This window comes from Mauremys reevesii, linkage group 19, assembly GCF_016161935.1.
Source record: "Mauremys reevesii isolate NIE-2019 linkage group 19, ASM1616193v1, whole genome shotgun sequence".
Taxonomy (NCBI): domain Eukaryota; kingdom Metazoa; phylum Chordata; order Testudines; family Geoemydidae; genus Mauremys; species Mauremys reevesii.
The window spans coordinates 7808168-7832174 of record NC_052641.1 but is presented as its reverse complement, the minus strand read 5'-3'; the positions used below and the strand labels follow the sequence as shown (position 1 = coordinate 7832174).

The 24007-nt window shown below is 48.1% G+C and overlaps 1 protein-coding gene across 21 annotated transcripts in view; it reads right to left on the bottom strand.

Annotated features, from left to right (window-relative positions):
- The window catches only part of EHMT1 (euchromatic histone lysine methyltransferase 1), a 161532-nt gene that overhangs the window by 17198 nt on the left and 120327 nt on the right, over window positions 1–24007 (bottom strand). For 18 of the 21 annotated variants that reach the window (XM_039506314.1, XM_039506323.1, XM_039506328.1 and 15 more), the window contains 13 exons: window positions 23023–23187; window positions 22050–22132; window positions 20860–20966; window positions 19017–19139; window positions 17708–17863; window positions 15786–15887; window positions 14726–14830; window positions 11988–12142; window positions 10770–10937; window positions 10227–10371; window positions 8616–8693; window positions 7364–7479; window positions 4868–4954 (listed from right to left, as the gene is read on the bottom strand). In XM_039506314.1, coding sequence (XP_039362248.1) covers window positions 4868–4954; window positions 7364–7479; window positions 8616–8693; window positions 10227–10371; window positions 10770–10937; window positions 11988–12142; window positions 14726–14830; window positions 15786–15887; window positions 17708–17863; window positions 19017–19139; window positions 20860–20966; window positions 22050–22132; window positions 23023–23187 — 1590 coding nt within the window. Of the gene's footprint in view, window positions 1–4867; window positions 4955–7363; window positions 7480–8615; window positions 8694–10226; window positions 10372–10769; window positions 10938–11987; window positions 12143–14725; window positions 14831–15785; window positions 15888–17707; window positions 17864–19016; window positions 19140–20859; window positions 20967–22049; window positions 22133–23022; window positions 23188–24007 lie in introns of those variants that run through there. The other 3 variants (XM_039506321.1, XM_039506313.1, XR_005589869.1) reach the window with 2 other exon arrangements.

The following is a 24007-nucleotide window of genomic DNA, read 5'->3' as shown; positions in this document are numbered from 1 at the left end:
AATAAGCAATAGGAGTGATAGGTTAGGAATAGGAGTAAACGTCTTTTGAAGAGAAAACTGAGATTTCCATACTCCTTGTTCCTACCGCTCTTAACAGCATGTTCAGCTTCCAAGCGCTTTCCGTGCATTTCCCCTTGTGATGCTAGCATTTGACCCCAGGGCCCTGGAGATGAGAGCCTGAAACGTTAACCCTGAGAACCACCAAACATTCCATAATAGAGGGGGCGTTCAGATGCAGTTCCTGACCTCGAGCAGTCTGGCACAGAATTGCTATATCAGGCTAGGAGGCCGACTGCATGTGGAATCCTATCATCTTGCCTTCAGTGCATCTTGGTATCTATTAACCACTCCCATATGGCTGCAGCATTATTGGAAACAACAAAATCACTAGTAACCTAGAGCAATAGAGGATTATGGATGGAGCAAAACTGCTTTAGTGTCGCACAGTAGCCAAAACCAAAGGCAGTTCAAAAGCAGCTGAAAAATGGCACCCGGAAAAGCATTTTATTTTGTGACACTCTTTTTGATAAGCAATTCTGAGACAAAAAAATTAGTTAAAACCAAAGTTGAGATGTAGCTTGTATGTTCCTTTAGGGCCCAATTCTACAACCACTCTTCACTTTCAGCAGTACTTACTCATGGAAATAGTCCCACTGATTTCCCAGATCAGAAGTCAGCGGAAAGACTTGCATGAGGTAACTGTTATTCAGCAGCACTTAATCTATCTATCTGTCTCTTACAGGTTTATATGGTGTCCGTCTCTTAGGTATCTGAGCACATTCCATGTAAAAATCAATAGCAAAGTCAAGACCCGATGGAGTCTCTGGATCTTCTCCCTTTTTGGGGTACAAATTCTGCTTGGCACAGGTTATTTCGATGGCAGGATGGGAGACAAATCACAAAGCATATGAGGTATGGAATTGGAAACAGGTATCACCAACCCCCTTAGCTCTGTCCCTGTGTCCCACCAACCTGAGCAGCCTCTCTACACGCTATTATAACCACCTGCCAACATTCTGAAGTTAATAGGGACATTATTAGCAAGGAAACAAATAGGCTGTAGATTCAAATCAATTCTCCCTGGAGAGCTAGTTGCATATGGAGCTGGTAACAGGAGCGCCTGTTTCAGAGGAGTGATTCTGGCGTTGTGGCGCCATCTTTGAAGAGTGGGCATGGGTTAATTGACTGGATGTACGTGGAGGGACCGAAGACCTACATTTTACTAGGCAGAATATCGTTCCAAGGACCTACACATAACGTAGACATGGCAGTAGGGACCGGAGGTTCCTGTAGTGGAGCAGTATGTAGCAACCGTTCTCAGCCTGCGGTCTATGGGAGCAATTGCTGGCTTGTCTAGCTCTTCTTGTTTTCAGCTGCCAAACTGCATTTGAAGACAGCTAAATGCTTTCCATGCAAGCCATTGCTGTGTTTTGCCGAGGGGGTGTTTTGCAGTCATGAATGGGAGGGGAGGGGGCTTGAGTGATCGTGAACGGGAGGTGGAAGACACAGTTAAAATCTGGTCCAGAATAATTACTCTGCTCTGAAAGTACACCGACTATGCTGGAATGGAGTAATTTTTACTCTGGAATAGAATGTCCACAAGGGGAGCTATTCTGAAGTAGCTATTGTGGAATAGGTTATTCTGCAATAGCTACTCCAGTCAATTCCCCCCTGTACACAAGCCTTAAGATGTGTAAACACTGAGGTTTCTTTCCTGATGGGAATAAGGTGAGGGAGGGACAATTCCATGCCCTGCATATAGACAGTTAAAGGTAAGAAGCTAGTGTGGCTGGCTCACCAAAGGAGGGTGAGCTGAAGACTGACCTATGGTTATATTGGTGATACTTAGGGTACGTCTGTACTACCTGCTAGTGTTCGATGTATCGGGAATCGATTTATCGTGTCTCATCTGGACGCGATAAATCGATCCGCTAATCGACGCCCGTACTCCACCTCGGCAGGAGGAGTAAGCGCAGTCGACAGGAGCGCCGCAGCAGATGACTCGCCGCCGTGAGGACGGCCAGGTAAGTCTAACTAAGATACTTCGACTTCAGCTCCGCAAATAGCGGAGCTGAAGTTGCGTATCTTAGTTTGAAACTCCCCGTTCCGCATCCCAGTGTAGACCAGCCCATAGTGTGGGCATGTTACGTATTAGTTCAGAGTTGGTTAGTATGTGGTTCATTTTTGTAATGGAGAAGAGGTACAGTGTGACAGGTGAAAGGGTGCCATGAGCTGTGGATGGGGATAAGCTGAGCTAAAGTGGCTTGTGGTATCTTCACTCAACTCTGCAGTCCCAGAAATGTCACATTAGTGATCATTTTTATTACACCTTTACCTTAATTTTAAATGTCCTTGCATTCATGCCTTCTGTTTAAAATTACACTTCTCTAATCAGCTGTTTCTCAAATAACTTGTGCATTTACTCTAGTGCAGTGCGGCAGAGTGGCTTCCCTCCAGTGCAGAGGGGGTTAACTTCCCTTGGGAGGCACAGCTAAGCCCCTTCCCACCCCCATCGCAGGAAGTGCAGGGGTGGGGCAGGAAGTATAAAAGTAGGGCCCTGCGCTCAGTTGTGACAGACCATGGAAGGAGGCAGACGTCCCAAGCACAGGGCTGAGCCCTCAGCAAGGTCCAGGACCAGTCAGCCCACTGCCTATGGGGATGGAACGCCCCAGGGAGAGACCGGAGGGAGGGTCGCCCAACCGCGAGCCTGTGAACCAGAGCCAGGCAGTGATGGAGCAGCACCAGCAGAAACTGGGAAGAAGCAGCCCAGGAAAACAAGACTTTGGCTCGGTTGTGCTGCCAGGATGCAAGGTAGCAACCCCGTTTCCCTGCTGACCCTGTGGTGGGATCACCTGCCACCCTTAGGGCCCTGGGCTGGGACGCAGTGGAGCAGGGTGGGCCCGGGTCCCCCACCCCACTTTATATTCAGCAACTGGCCAAGCACAAAAATTTAGGCCAAGACACCTGAGCCAGTGACTGTTGGTTGCTCGGCCCACACCCCCAAAGGGGCCTGACCCCGAGACTGTGCGGCTGTTGCCTGCCCCAGCCAGGAGGCTGCGGGTCAAAGCCTGTGTAGTTGCTCAGCCCAGACGCAGAAGGCCTAAGCCCTAGACTTTGGCTATTTGCCCCAGCCAGGAGGCTGAGGCCATAGACTGTTTCATTGCTCAGCCCCCAGACCCCGAGGTGCCAGCATCATAGACTGCTGGTGTGCACCCCAAACAGGGACTGGGGATCCCTGCCGACGGGCGGTGTGCAGCTGCAAGTCAGGCCACCCCGATGAACTTCTGGCCCATCTACCGACTCTGTGGAAAGGAGCACCCTGAGCGCGACAGGAAGGAACCCTGTATCCGTATATCTGTGAAGAGTTGATGCTTTCCCCCCCTCTTCTTACTGGACCCAGCTGATCTCCAGGCACAGGTTTAGCTCTGGACTTTGAATGCTCCATCTGGGTAGAAAGCCCTGTTCGGGGTTTACCAACTTCATTCACCAGCCCAGCTGGAAGATGGATCTCAGGAAAAACCCAGGCAGGGTTTGGCTTTAGGCCAGAACCATGAAAACACCATCAAGGCCACTATAGCTTCTAATGAACTTTTGCAGCAATGCAGGTTCAGGACAACTTTACCAAACTACTGCTGAATTTATTTATTTAAATTTCTGCTACTGTTCAGACTTTCAGGCTCAGATTTCTCAGAGGTAATACCCTTAACATTAATTCCCTGCCCCATCCCAAAATACCATGAGGCATCCATGACATACTGCTAAGAAACAGAGATCCTGCTTTCATGGGAAGAACAGGAGCCTGGCCTCACTGAGAACATAGCTGAGTGGGTCATTTTCCAAAGCTTGCTATGAAGAATCAGCACCACGCTGAAGCCTAAGAAATCACTGGTTCAAACAGGAATCATTTTTGTTAACCACACATAAACGATAGCAATCATTTTCTTTCTTAGGCCCTGATTCAGCCAAGCACTTCATGTGTTTAACTTTAAACATACACTTAAGTGCTCTGCAGAGTCAGGGTCCAAACCAGAACTTCGGTACTGTAGAAAACCCTTAATTGTCTCACACTGACTAGAGACTGGCCCAACCCAAAACACGGGCTCCAGAGACACTGATGCACCTCCAACCCCTCAGACTTTGGGATGTTCCAGGCGTGAATTTTGCAGTTTGAGCAGTTTAAAATAATTAAATGGATTATTTCTACCCCTGCCTTGCATTTCCCATATCGCTACTCATTTCTGCTAAACAATCAAAGCTTTCAGAGCTTAAACCAGTGTCTCTCAGGCATATCTATCAATACAGCACTCACTATGACGAAGTCATAAGCCCCAATTCAGGAAAGCATTCCTATTCTGGACAGCTCTTAAGCACATGTTTAAATCTCACTGCTGTCAAACGGATTTAAGCACATGCTTGTGTGCTTTGCTGAATTAGGGCCAAAATGTGGAATTTATGAGACTACTCTCATTCCAAGGTGATGCATAGAGGTCACTAAGGTAGGGTGGGTTATGAGCTGACTTAGGACTTCAGCAGCATGGGGAAAGCTTGAAGATATGTTCTAACTGCATAGGGAATGTTCACTTAGGGGATGGATCATTTGATTACCTGTTCTGTTCATTCCCTCTGGGGCACCTGGCATTGGCCACTGTTGGAAGACAGGATACTGGGCTAGATGGACCTTTGGTCTGACCCCGTATGGCCGTTCTTATGTACTTAGGCTAGATGGTTCTGTATGAAGCAATTTCTTTTTGCATGCACCTCTCCCTTCAATAAGGAGCGTTCTAATTTGGGTGCATGACACCAACTGTCCAAAAGAGTTCATGAGCTGATGCTTTCTTTGTGAGCTACTCTAAGCCGATGAACTTACTCGCACACGAACGTTCCCAAGGGGATGTCTTGCATCGACCGCACGCCCCAGCCCATCTTTTGCGTTCGATAAAGCTGCAATCGAACCCTGAAAGACAAGAAAAGGGGTCCCATTAATAGCATCAGAGGCGGCGCTCTGCAGAAAGGCGTGCGCTCTCTGGGGAGGGGAGGGTTACACAGAAACTGCAAATTTAATCAGAAAATGTTAATTTCAAGAGACAGTTTCTAGTTTTGTCACCATGTGACCCCAGTTCCTTGCATCCCACGATCTGCTCCCTCTGCTAATGTGAGCGGAAGGAAGGAAAACCAGGTGCAAACTGGCTTCTGGCATAGCAAGAGGGGGAGGCAGCGACTATGTGGCAGCTCTCCTTTATCCCCATCCCGCAGAACCCCCTTTACCACACTCCATGGGGACTGGGCGCTCTCCGTGGTACCATCCCCGCCTTAAACCTCTGGGGATTTACACATGGGATTCAAACGTCAGCTACCAGCTTCTCTTCCCTCCTGCGTGTTCCCCATCCACACAATGGAAGGAGGAGATGTTTCAGGAGAAGTCGGCAGGAGCACATGGGAGCATGGCTGTGTGGAAAGTGTGCTGCAATGGAGGGGATGGAGCTGGAGCAGTACTCAGAACGCCCTGGATCACTACACAGATGTCCCTTCCACCTGCACAGAGCTGGAAGTTTGGTGGGTCCCACTCATTCCTACCTAAGCCACTACCTGAGAGGTAGGAAGGAAACTGTGTAACTTGAAACTTGCTGGTTTTCCTGGCACCTATAAACAGCCTATAAAACTAGACTCAGAAAAGACCCAGTAGGTCCTCTACTGGACTGCCCAGACACTGCTGGAATATTTCCTAGGACCATCTTACACTTAACATTCTCCAGGAATGTCCCCTGCATCCCCCGCTGAAGCCTAAGGCCACTTGCATAGACTCCATTATCGGGGGGAAGGGGGGGGAGAAGGGGAGAATCCTGATGCTCCCCTTTTTTTTCTCCTTTCCTTAATTTCTCCCCATTGCTTCTTTTGATATCCCCTTTACATCGCACTGTCTTAAACAATCCCTCTCCCTCTGTGGCACTTCATACCCTTGGCAGACTGTACCAGGAGCACAACCCAAGGCAGACAGGCTTTCCTTAGCACTAGCAGCTTCAGAAAATGTGCTCACACCGTGCTTCAGGCCTGAGGAAGCTGCATTCTGTTTTGCCTCGTTCATCACCAGCAAAACAGGCAGCTGAGTTTTGAATCGCGGACACTGTGTGGTTGGGGGGTGATGCAGGGAACATCGCTTGCTTTTCAGAGGCCAGGCAGAGCTGGTAGGCCTGCTAGAGGGAAACATGCATGCTGACATGTAACATTAACTTGGAGCGAATCTGATAAGGGAAATACTGAGACTGAAGAGGAAGCACCCAGGCATCATTACTGAGCAGTCACTTTGCAGATCAAAAGCCAGGAGTTATCCTTGAGTCCTCAAGGGACGCGGCCCACAGAGCTCTGGGAAATATCTGACCTTATCACAGGCTCCACAGGGACTTATCAGTCAACCTCAGCCTCAGTTTACAGAGCCAACCTGCCTCCCTTAGCAAGACTTTAACAAACAGGGCACAACAGTGACAACCCTGTTTGCACAACTCCTAAAGGAACAAATACATTGTGCCGACCAAGGGGGAAAAAAAAAGAGAAAGTGGGGCCAAGAATTTCATCAGGAAAAAGTCTCCTGAGTGGGTTTTTTTCTTTAATAAATTTCAAATTTTCATCAGATTTCAATTTAAAAATATCAGTTCTTTACTAAATAAAACTAAACCAAACCAGAGACTACATCAGTTTAACCTAGAGTCAGCTCTCCACAACATCCCTTCCCCTGTTTTACAGGAGACAGCCAACGTTACCAAATTGAGTCCCTAAAGTTACAGGCTTACATCCATCCTTCAGCAACACAATAAAAATAGTGTGACTGACAGCACTGAACTCAATGGGTGCTGAGCATCTCTGGAAAAAAAATAAATCAGACCAGTTAGAGAGGAACTTTAGGAACCCAGGTCCATAAGCTTTGGCCATCACTTCTGATATGAACTGCTAACCTATAATTTTGATATAAATGGCTCCGTTTTTTCCTTATTATTACTCTATTTTCCCCAAAGACCTTACCCTGAACTGCCAGTGAAGCGACCACTTTAAAAAAAAAAAAAATAGAAAAACCACACAGAAGCAACTAATAAATTGTCCATTTGGGTTGACTAAAGAACACAGAGGGTCTAAGTGTCTAGGCCAGTGTCAGGGTGGTATTCCCAGCTGATCAACAACCCTGCTGTTGTTTTGTGGTGACTAGCAGGATCCAGAGGCTTGGCTCTGGTTTACATCTTTCAATGATGATATAGCTGCACCATTTCTCCCTCGTCTTTGGAAATCTTTGCTTTTACAGACAGACTAGAGCAGACAGGCAAGGGGCTTTTTTCCTTTTAAAATAATGATCTAAACCAGGAGCCTTCTCTCTCACCTGAGCCCATTCTGCACCACCCGATTCCGGCAGTTTCGCCAACATGAGCAAGCATGGTTACACTCAAAGATCAGCGGTGGCTCAGACATGTTGAATTCAGGCAGGAGTCGGCCATCCTGGACAAGAGACACGAGATTATATTCCTGTATTCTTTTGGAACTGGAAATAAAGCTGGAAAGCTCCAATCCAGAGCTGAATTTCCTCAAAGTTTAAGTCAATCTAGAGCTGATACACTGGTTCCCATTCATCTTCTAGAGTTGACTCAGATGACAACATAGATCCATACCCAAACTTCCCCGAAGTCTGAGGGAGCCCTGCACCACTATTAGAAACAGAGGACAGGCAAAAAACAAAAACAGAACTTTGCCTGCATGTGGTGCTATTCAGCTGCAGATCTCAAGGTGCTTTACAGAAGTGTGCGTCCTTCTTTATCCACATTTTGCAACTGGGGAAGAGAGACTATGGTACAGCCTGGACTAGAACCCAGGTCTCCAGACTCTGAGGCCAGCAGTCATGCTGCTGGACCACCTTTATTCTCATAAGAAGCCCCTCTAAGTATCTTCCAGTTACATGGAGCTGAGAAGGTGGCAGATAGTGCACCATATTTAACAAATGTGGACATAAATGCTCAAAGGATACGAGCAGTGAAGTCACTTTGGATAGTGAAGCCTGTTAAAGCACAATTAAAATGGATACCTGGCAAAAGCCAGGAGATACCAAAATTCCCAAGGGAGAAGCCTACAGAGATTATGGGAACATGTGATCTTAGTGGAACCTGCTCAAGGATTAACCTCCAAGCCTCCCTGGAGGATTTAAGCATATATACACAAACCACTAGAGCAGCCACCTAGCAACGCTGTAATTAAAACACATCCACTCAGCCGTCACAGGAGGTGGATCACGGTAAATAAGGGAAAAATAAAACATCCCCCGTCCCTTCCCCTCATTGATAAATTACAGAAACACTTCACAACTGAACAGCGCACACTGCATTCTTCAATGGGGCTTGTACCTTGGGCAGGGATTGTTAAACACTGCGCATCATGTGGGGATAATCAATGGCTCCATTGGTATAGAAGTAACACAAGTTTGAGATTTATTGTGTCTCTTGCCACGTACACACTGAAGCCAAGATTACAGTCTTGAGTATTTTATATACTGGAACTGAGAAAGTCTTTAAGAATTTTTTTTAATTAACTGTTATAATACGTGAATACTGGCCAAACCCAAACGTGAAGTTCAAAGTCCTCACCTTGTCATACCAGCAGCGCATACTGAGTTGGCCACACATGCAGTTGCTGGAGGAGCAGTCATCTATGCACACACAGTACTGGAAGGGAGAAACAAGGAGCAGATCCAGTTCTCACACAAATGCAACAGAAAGACTAAATTGGTTAAATGGGCTGGAAAGGAAACAGCTATCGACTTAGCTATTGAGACACCCCATCCTCTCCCAAACACCAAGAATATGGGGGCCTCCCAAGTATTTAAAAAATAGGCACAAATCCCTCCCTCTCTCTCACAATCAGCTTCATTGGTTTCACAGGGCATTTTGTTTGCTCATTTTTGTGGGTGACATTACTGAGGGGAAGCTTGATCACAGAAAGGGATTTTGCAGTCAGTTCTGGCAAGGGGTGGTCCTGTGTCCATTTTTCTCTCATGCAGAAGTGAATTCCAGTGTAGCTCCAGCTCCTGTGAAAATTCTCTCTCCTGCACTCATGACCCACTAGCTGCCAGGGCATGGGGAGTCAGGGTCACAGAGGGCAGGGTGATTTCTCAGGTAGGTAGGGCCAATCGATTGGAGGGCTCTGAATATCAGAGACACAAGCCTTGAACTGGATGCTGAGTTCGCTGGGGAGACAGCGTAGTGAGTGGAACACTGGGGCGATGTATTCCTGGCAGCTTGTGCTGCTAAGTAGACAGGCTGCTGAATCCTGTACCAATTGGAGGTTTTTCAGGGTATGGCTTCATCCCTGGATACAATGAGTTGCAAGAATCAAGCCTGGGAAGCCATGAATGCCTGACTGTTTCTCTAGGATATTACACAGGGCTCATAACTATGGCACCAGGACACACAGCCTTCATGGATATCACACAGAACAACACAATCAATAGCCTGGATTATTACTATTGCCAAATATTACTTTGCTCATCTCCAGCTTCTGTCATTGGAGGATCTACAAACACTGACTAATTAACGCCTCACTACACCTAGTGTACGGGCTACATCAGAACCATGAAAAGCAGCCATCTCTAGAGTGGGACGTCATGTGCAGTTAGCAGCAGTTTAAGAAAGGAAGGGATGAAGAATCCTATGTCCAAGAGAAACAGCTGGCGGAATTTAGGGAGGCAGAGTCCAAATGCCTAAGCTGGAATTTTGCCAGGACATGGGGGTTAACTACCCCAATTCTTACTGAAAATGCCACAGGGTTTTCAATTCAGACAAAATGGAAAGGATCGTGGCTTTTCGCTCTCATTTTAAAACTCGCACCTCCACCATCACAGCACCTCTGAGGCTTGACTTTCACATTTCCATGGAACAAAATGTTTTCTCAGTTCCAAGGAGCAGTGGGAGGAATTTCCGTTCTTCTGTCGCAAAAAGACCTATACCAACAAGGTGGAGGAGGCAAGTGTGTAACTGGAATACAAGCACACAATCAAGCAACTCAACCATGTTTGCTCATATCACTGTGTCCACCTAGAGAGAGAGACACACAAACACCCCTTCCTATGGGAACACATCTCTGTAGTGCACACTCCAGCTGGCTTTCTCATCAGCACACAGCAACCTCTCTAACAATATTCCGTACCAGGACAGGAGAGACACACCCACCCACCCACGTATGTACCCGGCCCATCTAACCTGCAAATGAGTGATGTTTCTATCGATGTTCATTGGGGAGGTCACACAGTTCTGAGAAACATATTTGTAGTTGGTGGGGCAAGGCTCGCTGTCCACTGAATTGATGCATGGAATTGGGATCTGCTCGTAACCCCGGGCAATGTCTCTGTCACAGCAGGGGAAAGGTAGGGAAGAGAACAATCGCTTTATGCAACGAAGATACCATCCTCCACTCCCCAAAACAATCTGGTGACTACAAAATCATCAAGTGCAGCTTGAGTGGCATCCCGAGCAGAATTTGATCTCTGAATATTTAAGGTTGAAAGGAACTCCGTTTCATTCTGAATCCATTTTTCCAACCAGATGTACAAATTACTACTTCCTGTTGGACCGTTCCATGTGGATGATAAATTCACAAATGCCAGCCCTGATTCAGCATGTGCTGCACCAACCCTGATTCAGCACAAGCTGAAAAGCTAAGTGCCTTTCCCGAATCGGGGCCTCATCCCTCAGCCTAGAGAGCTTGCACTTGGCAGTCACAACAGAGGCCAGCTGGACTCTCACCTGCTCACCGTCTTCTCTATCTGGGCAGGTTTGTCAGTAGATGATTCTCGGATTGTCTTGTTCATCTGCAGAGCCACCCAGACCTGAGAGTTGAGACTTGAGCACTGGAGGGGAGTCTCACCTTCCTTGTTCTTCAAGCTGACATCCGAGCCACGGGAGAGAAAGAGGCTGCAAAACAGCAACAACAATAGATAACCCACCCAGAAAGAATTTACCAGAGGCGGAAGAGTCAAATGGCATTCTGCAGCCATTCCTTAAGGTCGCATTCGCAGGACCACTCTCTCTTGAGAATGATGACTCAGAACAGGTTCCACCACTACAGAAAGCAACCACCTCAATTCCCTTTTTATAAAGCTGGTCCATTGAACAACACTTTCTAAAGGTGGGGGTTAATTTGGAAGCTGGGTAGAGGAACCGATTGGCACATCAGCCTGCCAATTCTAGAGAGCTGGGTCCAAATCTCGCCTTACATCAGGCATGAAAAGGAGTTTTCTCATAACCAGCCTAGCTCCAAATGGACCTGGAACTAGGCCTAGGCACCACTGAAGTCCCATTGAAGCCCTATTTCAAGGACATAAATGGAACTTTAAAAAGGGGCATAGGCCTTGAGCTAGTTCTGTGTCCAGGGGTGAATTTCACCCTCTAAACGGAGCTCTCGCTCGCTAGCTGGAATTGCTGCATGCATTGTAACACAGGGAAAGCATTCGGGGCCTCCATTCGACGGCTCTGCAAATGGAGTGGCCCTTCATCCCACCTCCCTAAAAATAGGCTCAGCTGCTAGGAGCCATCACAAGCTCCACTCGCGTGCTTACAAAAACTCAGCCTGCTTCTCCACTGCCTTGTGCGTCGCGCAGTCATTTACAGCCGTGCGTGTGCTACTGAATCAGGACACGAGGGCCCAGTTCTTGTTTGCTCAAAAGGCCCCTTTACACCACTCTGGCAGTGGAAAGGAGCCTGACAGTGGATGCAATTTTAATTTGCGTCATTTACGGCCAGAGTGGTGCAAAGGGGTCTTGGTGTTCATGAGAATCAGCCCCATGTATTTCACCCCCACTTTGCCTGGGTGCAAAGCAATGCAGAATCAGGCTCATCATCCTATTTTGGTTCGTGTTCAGAGGTAAAGGCATTTCATAGCACTCCTCAGCTTGCCAGCCGGTGTCCAAATGAGAAGTGAACAAAGTAACAAAGGAAAGCGGGGGTGGCAGGCGCCGTACTTACACAACACACTCATAGCGGTTCTCTCTGGCTGCGATGTGCAGTGGCGAGTCTCCATGAATATTTACTGCATGTAAATCGCACTTAGCAGCCAGCAGTATCTCCGCTATGTCAACACAGCCAGAAAAAGCTGCCCAGTGCAAACAAATATTCTCCTCCTGGAGGGGAAAACACAGGAGAGGCTGTTTAGTGCACTAAGATCCCACCACTTTGGGACTCCACCGTCCTTAGCACTGTAGCTATGGCATTAAACACATGGCCGGCCTTCTCCTTTACTGGATTTCTCTCTAGCTCGGAGGAACACAACCCTGCAACAGGCAGGCAGGGAGTTCTCAGCACAGCTGCCTCCACGCTCACTGGAGATGGCAAGGCTACACCTAAGCTACTGCATTGCTCTCTTTATCCGTACAGACGAGTCATTTGTCTCTAAGCCACAGAACGATCTGGATCGATCCACAGGGAGACACGACAGATGCAAACGAGCCCCAGGGAAGGGCGAGAAGCTGAACCGTCCAAACCAGACATGTACCAAAACAAGCCCATCTCCTAACTCTACAGTAGCAAAGAGAGTGACCCCAGTGGGAACAAGCAGAGCACAAGCTGTAGGGTACAAAGGTCTGAAAAGCAGGACGCCAGGCACAGGGAGAGCAAACTGATTTCAGGCATCTCGTAAATCCTGCGGGTACCAGTCTCTCACTAAAGCACCAGAAAGCAGGGAACCCTAATCTTGCGGATATAGATATTTTAAGTGATGATCCTATTACTGTGTAATTTGTAGTACACCTTGGAATCCTTCAGCATGACAAGCACTAGAAAGGCTGATTGTGACCACGTAACGACGATGATGATGATTATAAACGGAGGTCTCTCACAGATGGCAAAAAAAATTGCATACTTAAGTCTCTGCAACTTAATCTCTCTATTAAAGGGAAGATCTGACGTACAAACAGATGCCTGGGTGCAGGGGCGGCATATTTTTGACAGGGCTTCTGCTCCCCAACATGCCACCATCTAAAAATGGCAGCGAATCCCAAGTATAGTTTTGAAGATTAATTTAATCCAGCAAGGGTACCGCTGCACATACTGCGTACCAGGCGACAGAGAGGACAGACCAATTTACAGCTCCTGCCATTCTAATTTACGCTGATTAAAATCAATGGGGCTACTCGAGGAGTAAGGTGCTACTCAGTGTGAGGAACGATGGCAGGAGCTGGCCCTTAATGACCTACAATGAGTAGATGCTGGAACTCTGGACACATTAACGGGGATCTCATACATGTGTGAGGGAACTGCTGGATGGAACGATTGGATTTACACGGTCAGACTAATGTGCGATCCAAGGGATTGGTAGCTGGCAGCTTTTGTGATGGATCAGCCACAAAACTGTTTTGTTCAGAACCAGTATTACGGCCATGAAGCCAACTGCAGCAATCTGGAAAGCCCTCTCCCACCTCTGACTCTTATGCTTTATCAGAGCCGGATCTGCCTGGAAAGTACTCAGCTACCCAAGAAATGGAGGCTCCTAAAGAGGAGGGGCTTTTGGGCCGGGGAAGACTCATAGACTTTAAGGTCAGAAGGGACCATTATGACCATCTAGTCTGACCTCCTGCACAACGCAGGCCACAGAATCTCACCCACCCTCTCCTGTAACAAAACCCTAACCTATGTCTGAGTTACTGAAGTCCTCAAATTGTGGTTTGAAGACCTCAAGCTGCCTCCAGGAAGTGACCCGTGCCCCATGCTGCAGAGGAAGGCGAAAAACCTCCAGGGCCTCTGTCAATCTGCCCTGGAGGAAAATTCCTTCCCGACCCCAAATATGGCGATCAGTTAAACCCTGAGCATGTGGGCAAGAGTCACCAGCCAGCACCCAGGAAAACTAGTGAACAGTCTGAGCCATTCTGAGCACAGTGAGATACATGCACCTCTATCTATCCCTGACAGCATCGGGAAGACACAGAGAGAGGCACTGGGGGAGACCAATAGGAACCAGCTTATTACATCTACTGGATTCACAGGAGTTTTTCAGAGGCGGAGTGGGAAAATGGGAAACACGCTGCAATCAATCAATAAAAGGAGTCTGACCCATCTCCTAGATGGAGGACCGGACACTGCTTTCTCCCTCCTCCCCAATCATCCCCGCCCATGCTCCCTAATTCCTGCCCCGTGTTTTATCTTTCCGATCAGAGAACGTGGTTTCAGGTGCCTGGCCCTCGCTCGGGCAAGCAGTCCCATCTGCAACTTCTCACACGAGGAAGGGTTTGCAGAATTGGGCTCTGAAGGCCTGCTCCTCCGAGGCGCTTAGCCCCTGGAGCTCCCATTCACTTCATCTGGAGTGGAAGCTACTCAGCACTTCTGCAAGTCAAGTCCCCAGAGCGCAAGCTCTCTGGGGCAGGGAACGTGTGGTACTCTGTGTGGGCCCCACCCTGCGGACACGACTGGGCACAGGACTTACTACTACACGGAACAGGAGAGACACTGTGGACACGATTTTTAAATACTGTAGTGGGAAATACTTGGAGTTGAAGGTTAGCAGACTGTCCTGCAAGGACCTACCTAAAGTGCAAGCTATGCGGCTGCTCGTGCCGCAAACGCTCACCTGCTACTTCCCCACCCTACATTGGACTATCAAACCCACTGCTCCCTACCGTCCTTTCCGAGGGGCTTGGCGTTACTGGTTTGGGGAGCTTTTCAATAAAGATCATCATTTATGTACTAAAAACCCCAACTTCGGTAAGTCTTACGTTGTCTCGAATATTAATGTCCGATCCCTTGGACAGCAATAGCTTCACCAGCTCAACGTGCTTGTATTCGGTGGCCCAGATCATGGGCGTCCAGCCTCCGTCGTCCTGGGAGGGGAGAGGAGTGCATGAGACACACACAACATGGACAAAGCAGAGCCTGCCTTGATTTCCACTAGCCCCATGGGCTGCAGCCGCGACAGGCAGCACCTCGCAGAGGAAGCTACGGACCCCTTGTCTCAGGCCACCATGTGACTGTCAATGGTTGTGGAGAAAACCCTGTTGTCGTTCACACACTGCATTGTGTGGTTCAACCCCATCCGCCCCACTCCTGCATCCTGGCGTCGCATCACAGACTGAAAATGGGTCTCCACGGGTGGGGGAGAAAGGGCCCGTCTGTGCAGATAAGATTGTAGCATCAGAGCCCAAACCTACATCTGAAGTGGGTTGACTGCCAAGGCACCAGGGGAGCTGCCAGCCCGAGGAGCAGCCCAGAACCGGCCTGGAAGAAGGCTATGGGAAGGCCGTGTTGCTGCACCCCTTATGGCTGGATGTCCTGTTGAAAATGGCTTAGCTGCTGGCTGCCCCCCACCCTTTCCAGGACAGCTCAAATGGGTCCCGGATCAGCTTCCTCTCTGGTCCCATTGCTGGGAGGAGGGGCTGAGAGACGCGCCTGCAGGGGCAGACTGAGGCTCTGTTAATGGACCCTGGGGATAAAGGCCCCAGGATCAGCAGAGGCCTAGAGGAAGCAGGGAATCGAAAGCAGAGTCAGAGGCAGCACAGAGCACAGCTGACTGCTGGTGAGTGGGCCGGGCTGCCCGACGTGTGCAGAAGGGGGGCAGAGAAGGAGGGTCTCTCTGGGGTGGCCTTGAAGGCTGGGAAGGTAGGATCAGGTTATTGATGGATCACGACCCCATTAGCTAAGCACGTTTGCTTCTCCAGAGCGGCCCAGCAGTGTCTGAGTAACCATGCGGAGCACTGCTGAGACTGCAGGGACAGACCACAGTTCCTGAGCCGCGGAAAGCGCCTGGTCTTCCTTAGGCACCGTGCAGAAGGGCCTTACCTGGCAGTTGACGTCCATCTGCCCGTTGGAGAGGAGGTACTGAACTACGTCGTAATGCCCTTTCTTGGCAGCCAAGTGCAGACACGTGGAGCCCTCAGCATCCTGAGCAACAAAATCACAGAACAACTCAAGGAAAATCATCTCCCACCCTCCCCGGCGTCAGACATTGTTGGTGTTACAACAGCGGCGCTGGGGTATGTCAGAGAGAGACAGGCTAGTGGTCAGAGCACTGGTCTGGGAGCTGGGAGAGCCCCCCGGCCCCTCCTGCTGAGGACGTCAGGAGAGAGGAACAGCAGCCGCAGCCAGCCCCCAGTAGGGTGTTAAGTGAAGCCCTGACAAGCCAGCACTAGGAAGCGCAGGTCGGGGCTGGGAGGAGGAGAAGGGCCTTGGATGAAAAGGCTCCCCTGAGAGCTTTGCAGAGCTGGCTGTCAGCTGCTCCCCACTCCGTCTGCTGACGGTGGCTTTCTTCCCCCTCCCTCTCCCATAGAGCTGTCCCCTATCGCTCCCCCGCTGGAGCCAGCGGGGCAGGAAGTGCGGGGGAGAATTATCTCCTTCACATAGGCAGAGCTTTCAGCACAGGCTGCGACTGTGCCCATAAGGCCCCTTACATCAGCAGGGCCCCCCCGGGAGAGACAATCTCAACCAGAAACTTAAGGCTTTGCCAACACCTGGGTTTTTTTTATCCCCAGTTGCTAGCCCGATGCAGCTGCTCAGTACAAACCACTTCTCCCACCAGTGCAGTATGTCCACACAGGGGGCTGCCCCGGCACCTCTACACTGGAACCACACAGGGGTCCCCAGAGAGACAAGGCCTGAAAGAGGGTCTGGAAATGCTGAGGAGAAACTCGGATCAAGTTTTGAAAGCAAAACCCCCTTTGGGGTCTTCGAGTACAGCGTCTTCTACAGGATAGAAAGGTGGGAGGGCTGGGGCGTGAGTGATGGTGGGAGGGGAGAGACCCACAGCGTAAAATCAGAAACCAGCCGTGCTCTGGAGAACCCAAACTTTTACCTCACGCAAACTCAATCCAGAGCAAGCCCCAAGGGGCTGAAAATAAATGAAAAACCAAAAACAACCACCCCTCCCCCAATTTGAACCACATCATCCCTTCACATTAAACCCACAAAAAGCAACATACTTCAACATAGGAGCACCTCTTTGGCCCACAAGAGTGAGGACCCCATCCCAAACAGCTGTCCAATACAGAGAGCATAGGTGCCTCACAGACAATGCCGGCGGGGCGGGAGGGGGGAAGCAATTTAATTGGATGGGGATGTTGTGAAGGCCAAGACTATAAGAGGGTTCAAAAAAGAACTAGATACATTCATGGAGGATAGATCCATCAATGGCTATTAGGCAGGATGGGCAGGGATGGTGTCCCTAGCCTCTGTTTGCCAGAAGCTGGGAATGGGCGATGGGATGGATCATTTGATGATTCTCTGTTCTGTTCATTCCCTCTGGGGCACCTGGCATTGGCCACTGTCGGAAGACAGGATACTGGGCTAGATGGACCCTTGGTTTGACCCAGTGTGGCTGTTCTTATGGGGGAGGTGAGGTTTTAGACAGTTTACACTGTGAAGCTCCTCAGGGGAAAGAGGACATTTTCACTCTCTCTGAAGTGTCCCACAAGCCCCTATACACAAGTATCCATGAGCACAGTGTTAATAATCAATGGTGTATCTTACTCCTGGCAGGTTCCGCGCATACAAAGAACAGTGGTTGCACAAAGTTCACTGCAACCTTGACATAAGTGAAAAGCATGCTGGGAATCTGGTTCATAGGTAGCATAAGCACAAAAGGCTTGTAGCTATGTATGACCCTGGCTAACAGCAGCACCTTTCTGGCAAGATTCACAAGAGGTAACTGTAGTCTCTCAATACACCTGTGTGAGAGCAGGCACAGTTAATATTAAACTCCCACTGACTTCAATGGGACCAGGATGTCCCTCTGACAGGAACAGCAGCAGTTCGCAGGGGGACCCAGGAATGCCCTTGGTCATTAGTTGCCCCTTTCTTGCTTGACAATCCCTCTCTCTCAGCGAGGGGAGGGCAGAGAAGCAGCAGCTAGCACTTCTGTCTCTCTGCAAAAGAACCCCAGTTGATGTAGCAAGGCTGCTATTTTCAGACATGACTAATATCGTACAGGAAACTAATTAACGCAATAAACTTCAGGAATTATTGAATTTCAGTAACGATCCCAGGGTTGTAACAGTTCTAATTTACTTTCGCTGGTTAGGATACGGGTTTTTTTCCCCCCTTTACCTTTATTAAAAAAATCTCTTTGCACTGTGCCATCATTAAATCACACAACAGGCATTTGGCAATTGCTTGGGGATGCCCCTGGCACCAGCTAGTTTGAACCTGCACGTGCCCCCACACGTTGGAGAACGTCTCCAGGGGAATTGTCAAAGGCCCGATGACAGACTGCATTTGGCCTCTTGTAGCCTGCAAGCAGGATAATCCCACAGACATAGGCCAGCTCCTCAGTGGGCAAAGCATCATCTCCATACTGCTCCATTCCTTAGCAATATCACAGGCAGCGAGCTGAAGGGAGCAGGTGGTTACTCTATGAAGTTTGTGGCGAGGAGGGCTCCTGCCCTCCAAATGGCATCTGATTTACGACACTAATAATCCATCCATGTATTTAACAAGCATGTTACTGGCAGCCTGCCAGCCACGCTTTTATTGTATCTGTTTAAATTTAAGGGCTGTATTTTAAAGACAGCCTCTGATTTTGCCACTGCAGTTTTGTGCTTGCAAACTGCTACACAATTAGGTACTTGGACAGCTAAATGCTCTCTTTCACTTTCAATTGATCTGTAGGCACCTAATTAGAGGCCTGTTTAAAAAATTGCCCCAAAAAGCCTAGTGTTGAGTTAATGGAGCACAAAACCAGAGGTTAAAAATCAAAACTCTCTTTGTGCCCATGGAATTCAGAACCAACTATTATTGCTATTCATTATTTTATTACAGTAGAATCCGGAAGCCCCAAACATGGAGCAGATCCCCATCGTACACTTAGGTAGTAAGAGACAGTCCTTGCCCCAAAGAGCTTGCAATCTCGGTGTTAAATAATTTAAAAAAATTATTACCACCAGCCAGCGCGACCCAAATGATAGAGGCCCCCTTTCCCTCTAGCTGGGAACTTGCATCCAGACTCAAACCCTTCAAGAAAGGGAAGGAAAGCCTGACAGGCCACTCAAGGAGAAAACAAAACAAGGAATCAACGGCTACCTTAGGATCTACCAATGCTCCAGCCTTGATAAGATACTTCACAGCATCCAGATGGTTATTCTCTGCTGCCTCCATCAGCGGGGTCCTTTGGTCCTCCGAGCAGGTGTCTATGTTAGCACCAGCCTGTTAAATGGCCAAGGTAAACACAAGAGCCATTATAATAGCTCCTGTTTATCAACGGAAGGGTATGGGAATACAGATCTGCCAGCAGGTTGTCTATTGAGAGAACGATTCACCCACATAAAGAAAAATGATGGGGAAGAGGGGGAGTCAAAGCTGATCTCTGTCCAAGAATCACATTATTTGCTCTCTTCCATATTCAGTAACTGGGAGCACAAAGGAACGCACATCTGGACTTAGATGGTCACTGTTATTAACTCATTCTGTGCCCCTGTAGAATTCACATCTGGTCTCTGATCACCTGTACGATATCTCAAAAATCTCTATGTTCTCTAAATCCAAAGAGAAGTTCTCTGTTTCCAAGGGCCCATCAACTCCATGGGGACAAGGAAACAAACAGTTGTCCCCTCCCTATCCATCACAAGCTGTTCTGGAAAGACCCATTCACCAATAGTGAGGAGAGGGTTTTTCAAAGCGCTCAGCACTAGGATGACTGCTCCCACTGAAGTTAACAGTAAAATTTCCATTGACTTCCATGAGAGCAGAGTTAGGCCAATGCGGAGCTGCTTAGGAAAATCCCACCGTAATTTGTTGTCAGAATGCTACTGTGAAAAGCATTTGGCCTGTTTATTCCCCATGCTTTGCCCCATAACACACAAGCTGCTTCAAAACAAAACAAACAAAAACCCAAACTCTACAATTCTGAGGCAGGCACAATCCTTGGATTTTGTTGTTAGGAGAAAGCCTATCTACAGCAGTAACAGGCCGACTCAGATTTATCTATGCACGTAAAAGGGGCCCACTGCTTCCAGCTACCCTTCAGTAGACCCCTTTGTTTTTATTGCTTTGAAAGATCTAAAACACCCAATCTCCACTGAGGAAGGGGTGTTTCAGGTTAGGGGAGCAGGGGATGTTACTGCCTCGGTATTGTGTTGTCGCAACAGCCTTGCAATGGGAAATGCATGAGATGATGGACTTGTCCTCATGCTCCATCCTCCTGACATGGTCATCCCTTTAACAGAGTTATTCTTCTAACCGATTTTATTCCTGTGATTCATTGCAAGGCCTTACCCATGCAAGTAGTTCCATATACTTCAAACAGGACAACTCACCTGGATAAAGGAGCAGGATTAAGATGCACATTTTAAAAAGTGACCACTGATTTTGCGTGCCTGTTTTTGGGTGCTCAACTTGAGACACCTTCAGGAGCTTCATTTTCAGAGCACAGAAGGCTCAGCACTTTCTGAAAATCAAGCCCCTTAGAAGTCTCTCAAATTGGGCACCCAAAATCACCGGCCACTTTGAAAACATGGGCCTATTCATTTTGCTTTACATTTTGTCGTACAAGTTTAAAAAGCCCATTATTTTAAAAACATTCATTTAAGAGGGTTCCAATGCAAAGCATTTTTTTGTACTCCAGTTCTTGGCGTTAACCACGTGTCTACCTTTATACAAACTTATTAGTGTCCAAATCCCATCAACTCACACTCAACAGAACAAAAGAAGAATGCACTATTATTTACAGTGTCTTTAATTTGCAATGGAAGCACTGAGCCTACATTCAGATGGGGGCGGACAGACAGCAAATCCTGAGATTTAAGGGGTTAGAATGGAAGGTAAAGGCTCAGTAGGTTAATTCCCAAGTGTTTTTCAGCTCTGGGGGGTAAGAAGACATGGCATGGAGAGAAGCCTCTTGATTTGAAGAATATAAATGGAGATGAACCTGAATCAGCATGTGGCAGATGTCCACGTGCCCAGATTCCGCAGCAGCGTGGAGAGGGGTTCTCTTATTCTGGTGCTCCATTTTGAAGTTGGGATCAATCCCATCCACTGAAAAACAAACAGAGACTCTTCCAGCTGGGATACAGAGATCAGCAGAACCACCACCAGCGAACTGCCACCAATCTCGCTTGGGATCTTAAATTAAATTGTTACATCATTGCTATCACCAAGTGCTAAAACAATGAAACCCAAGAGTGACTATTTCTGTAGACCAGGCAGTTCTCAGATATGATGTGAACTACCGTTTAACACAGAGATGGTGTATCCTGCCTGCCACCTCCCCTCTCATTCACAATTCTCTAACATCCTGATGGCTGCAACAGCAGTTGTTGACATGGCGAAGTAATAGGGAAATTATTTAATCTATCTGGCTCAGCTGTGCAGAAACTGACAGATGATGATGATGGCCAGGCAATAATGGCTGGGCATGACAATATGGTATGTAGGATGAAGTCGTAGTTAAACAAAACACCAGTGAATCGAATTTCACTACTACCGAGGACTCAGACAATGCAGTCGATATTTGCCGAAAGGACAAAGGTGTTTGTTAAAAGAAAAGACTGAAAGTATTTGCAAAAATGTATTGCAAAACACTGGAAAGGAGCCAACACGATCAACAGAAAAAATTACTCAGTGTCCTGCAACCAAAACAAAAAGAGCAAATATTCCCATGTGATCAGTGATAAAAGCAACATCAGAATCTCAAAATTATCCTCCAGTTTCAGTTTATTAAGCACCTTAATAATAAAGCTTTGCACATTGATGATCTTTCATTCTCTACAAACTCACTGAGTCTCCTAATTTAAAACACCCTCCATACCGCATGTAAACATCCCCCGCTTGTTATGAGGCTAGGCAAATTTTGCCAGTTTGGAAAATTACATGGAGGATGTTTGAGGGCAGTTAAGGATGTGCATCTGTATAAAACTGTGTCCAAATTCAGATGGGTCCACATATGAGAGAGAGGAGAAACAACTGCCAACAATAAGTTATTGGCAAAACTGATTTTAGCTTCCAACACCCTCCCACCTGGGCCAACTGGGAATGCAAAGTAGGGAACTGGACTGTGGCAACTGACTGCAGGAGCTGGAGTACTGCCAACCTAGCACCTTTTGGGAAGGGTCCACTTACCCAACATAAGCAGGACCTTTTGAAGTTCCCCTTGCCTGGCCGAGAAGTACAGCTGCTTCGGGTGGAACCGTAACTTCTTGGGTCTGTAGCAGGGAGGAAATAGGCTTATTATTTACTCTTAAAGAAAAATCCCAAGAGCTCTGTCCTCTCCTGACTGCCATTGGCTCATACCAGAAATCTGTTCCTAAGGAAAATCAGGAAGTACCACATGCATCTGCTCTCCCTGAAGGGCACCTTTCTACCACCCTCTGCCAACCCGCTTCACACATACCATGGACAGCCCTATTCCCGAGCCCACTAGACAGAGCCTTTGGGTTCCCCCAGTGGATGTCCCTCATTGAAAGCGAGAGAATGTAGCTACTGCAAGCACTTATCTTTTTACCACACCCACTCAAGAAGCGTGTGACCAGCGTCACACGTCTGCGCACACAGAGCGAGGCGTTAAGAGGCAGGAAGCAGCATTTTCTCCCCGCGACTCCTTTAGCAATACCTTTCGTGTGAACGTTCCACAGGGTTCAGCTGCTCAACAGACCTCTACAATGGCTGCTAAACAGCAGCCATTAATTACCTTGTTCTTGGAGGACTCCGGGCATCTCGGAATATCTAGTAGGATGTTTCTATTTAGGCAACTATCTGAAAGGAGAAGGCTCAAAAAGAGCCAGACAGAGGGAGCTCCTGACTTTGGGGTTCACTCTTGTTGGTGTGCTAAGAGTGTGAATGGGGATCCCTGGTAGGTCAACCTTGGTAGTCCGGTCTGTGGGAAGGCAGACTAATCCCCACTAGCAAATCCATCAGCATGATGGATGCAGCAGAAGCTGGGCTCAGAATCCACAATCCTCAGTGGAGAATGACCGATCTGAATAGAAACACGCTGTGTTCAAGTGGGCCTCAAAGCCCAAAGAGACTAAATCCTGGTTTGTTCCAGCCCAATGAACCAGGGTGGCATTGGAGAGACGCGGGGGCCAGTTCTTACTTTTCTGAATCCAGGGCAATCAAAGCGCTTTCCAAGGTTTCTTTAACTGGTCCCTGAGGCAGGCCAGTGGCAGGCTTCACAAAAACAGAAGACCCAGCCAAATCAAACCCCTCGGTAGCCAAACTCTCTGGTTTGTCTTCCTCAGACAACTGTGTTCCAATGCCACTGAAGTGAGAGAGAGAGAGAGAACCAAACGTAAGCATTAAACCCAGACAAGAGCACATACGTCTTATGCCAAATAAGGAAAGAAAACGAGTTTTAAATGCAAATGCCTTAAACAATTTTGAAAAGTGGCCTCTTGGCTACAATTCTCCTCGGACCAGAAGCAGCGTTACCCTCTCATTAGAGTAGCTGTGCTCTAAGTAACATATCTGGGGATACAGCTACTACCGCAGCACGGGGCAGAGCGCTCTGTCCCAGCAGTCTGCTGAGAAAGTACAAGGTGGCAAATGAGAAAGATCATTAGCACACGTTCAGATAAACCTCAAGGTTTAGGATGTCTCTTAAGTGCTGCTCAATACTGAAGACTTCCAGAGCAGGTGGTGATTTGCTTCTCACTCTGATTTTCTCTACGCACACATGCTGCTCGGTTGGAGCCACACGTGTTATGGTCCGCTGCTATGTAAGCTTGCTCCCTGAGATGATATCTGCTATCCCCAATCCTGACCTGCAGACACCCACTACTAATCCAGTCCTAGGCTCCCCACGCAGCTCTGCGAATCCATCCCAGTCCCTGCAGCTCTCCCTGCTAATTCTGGGCCTCTCTCGAGCAGAATGCAAGATGTGCTGAATTACATAGTGGTTTTATGAGGTGGACAAATGTCTCTGGGGACTGGACTGACACCAAGAACTCATTTAACTTGTGACATGGGAGGAGAGGTCTTCAGAGGTGGAAGTCTAGCACATCATCCTGGTACAGCCTTCAGCTTCCAGCTGCTGGATTTGGCATACAAGACAAGAACCAGGAACCTGTTTGATCCATGCA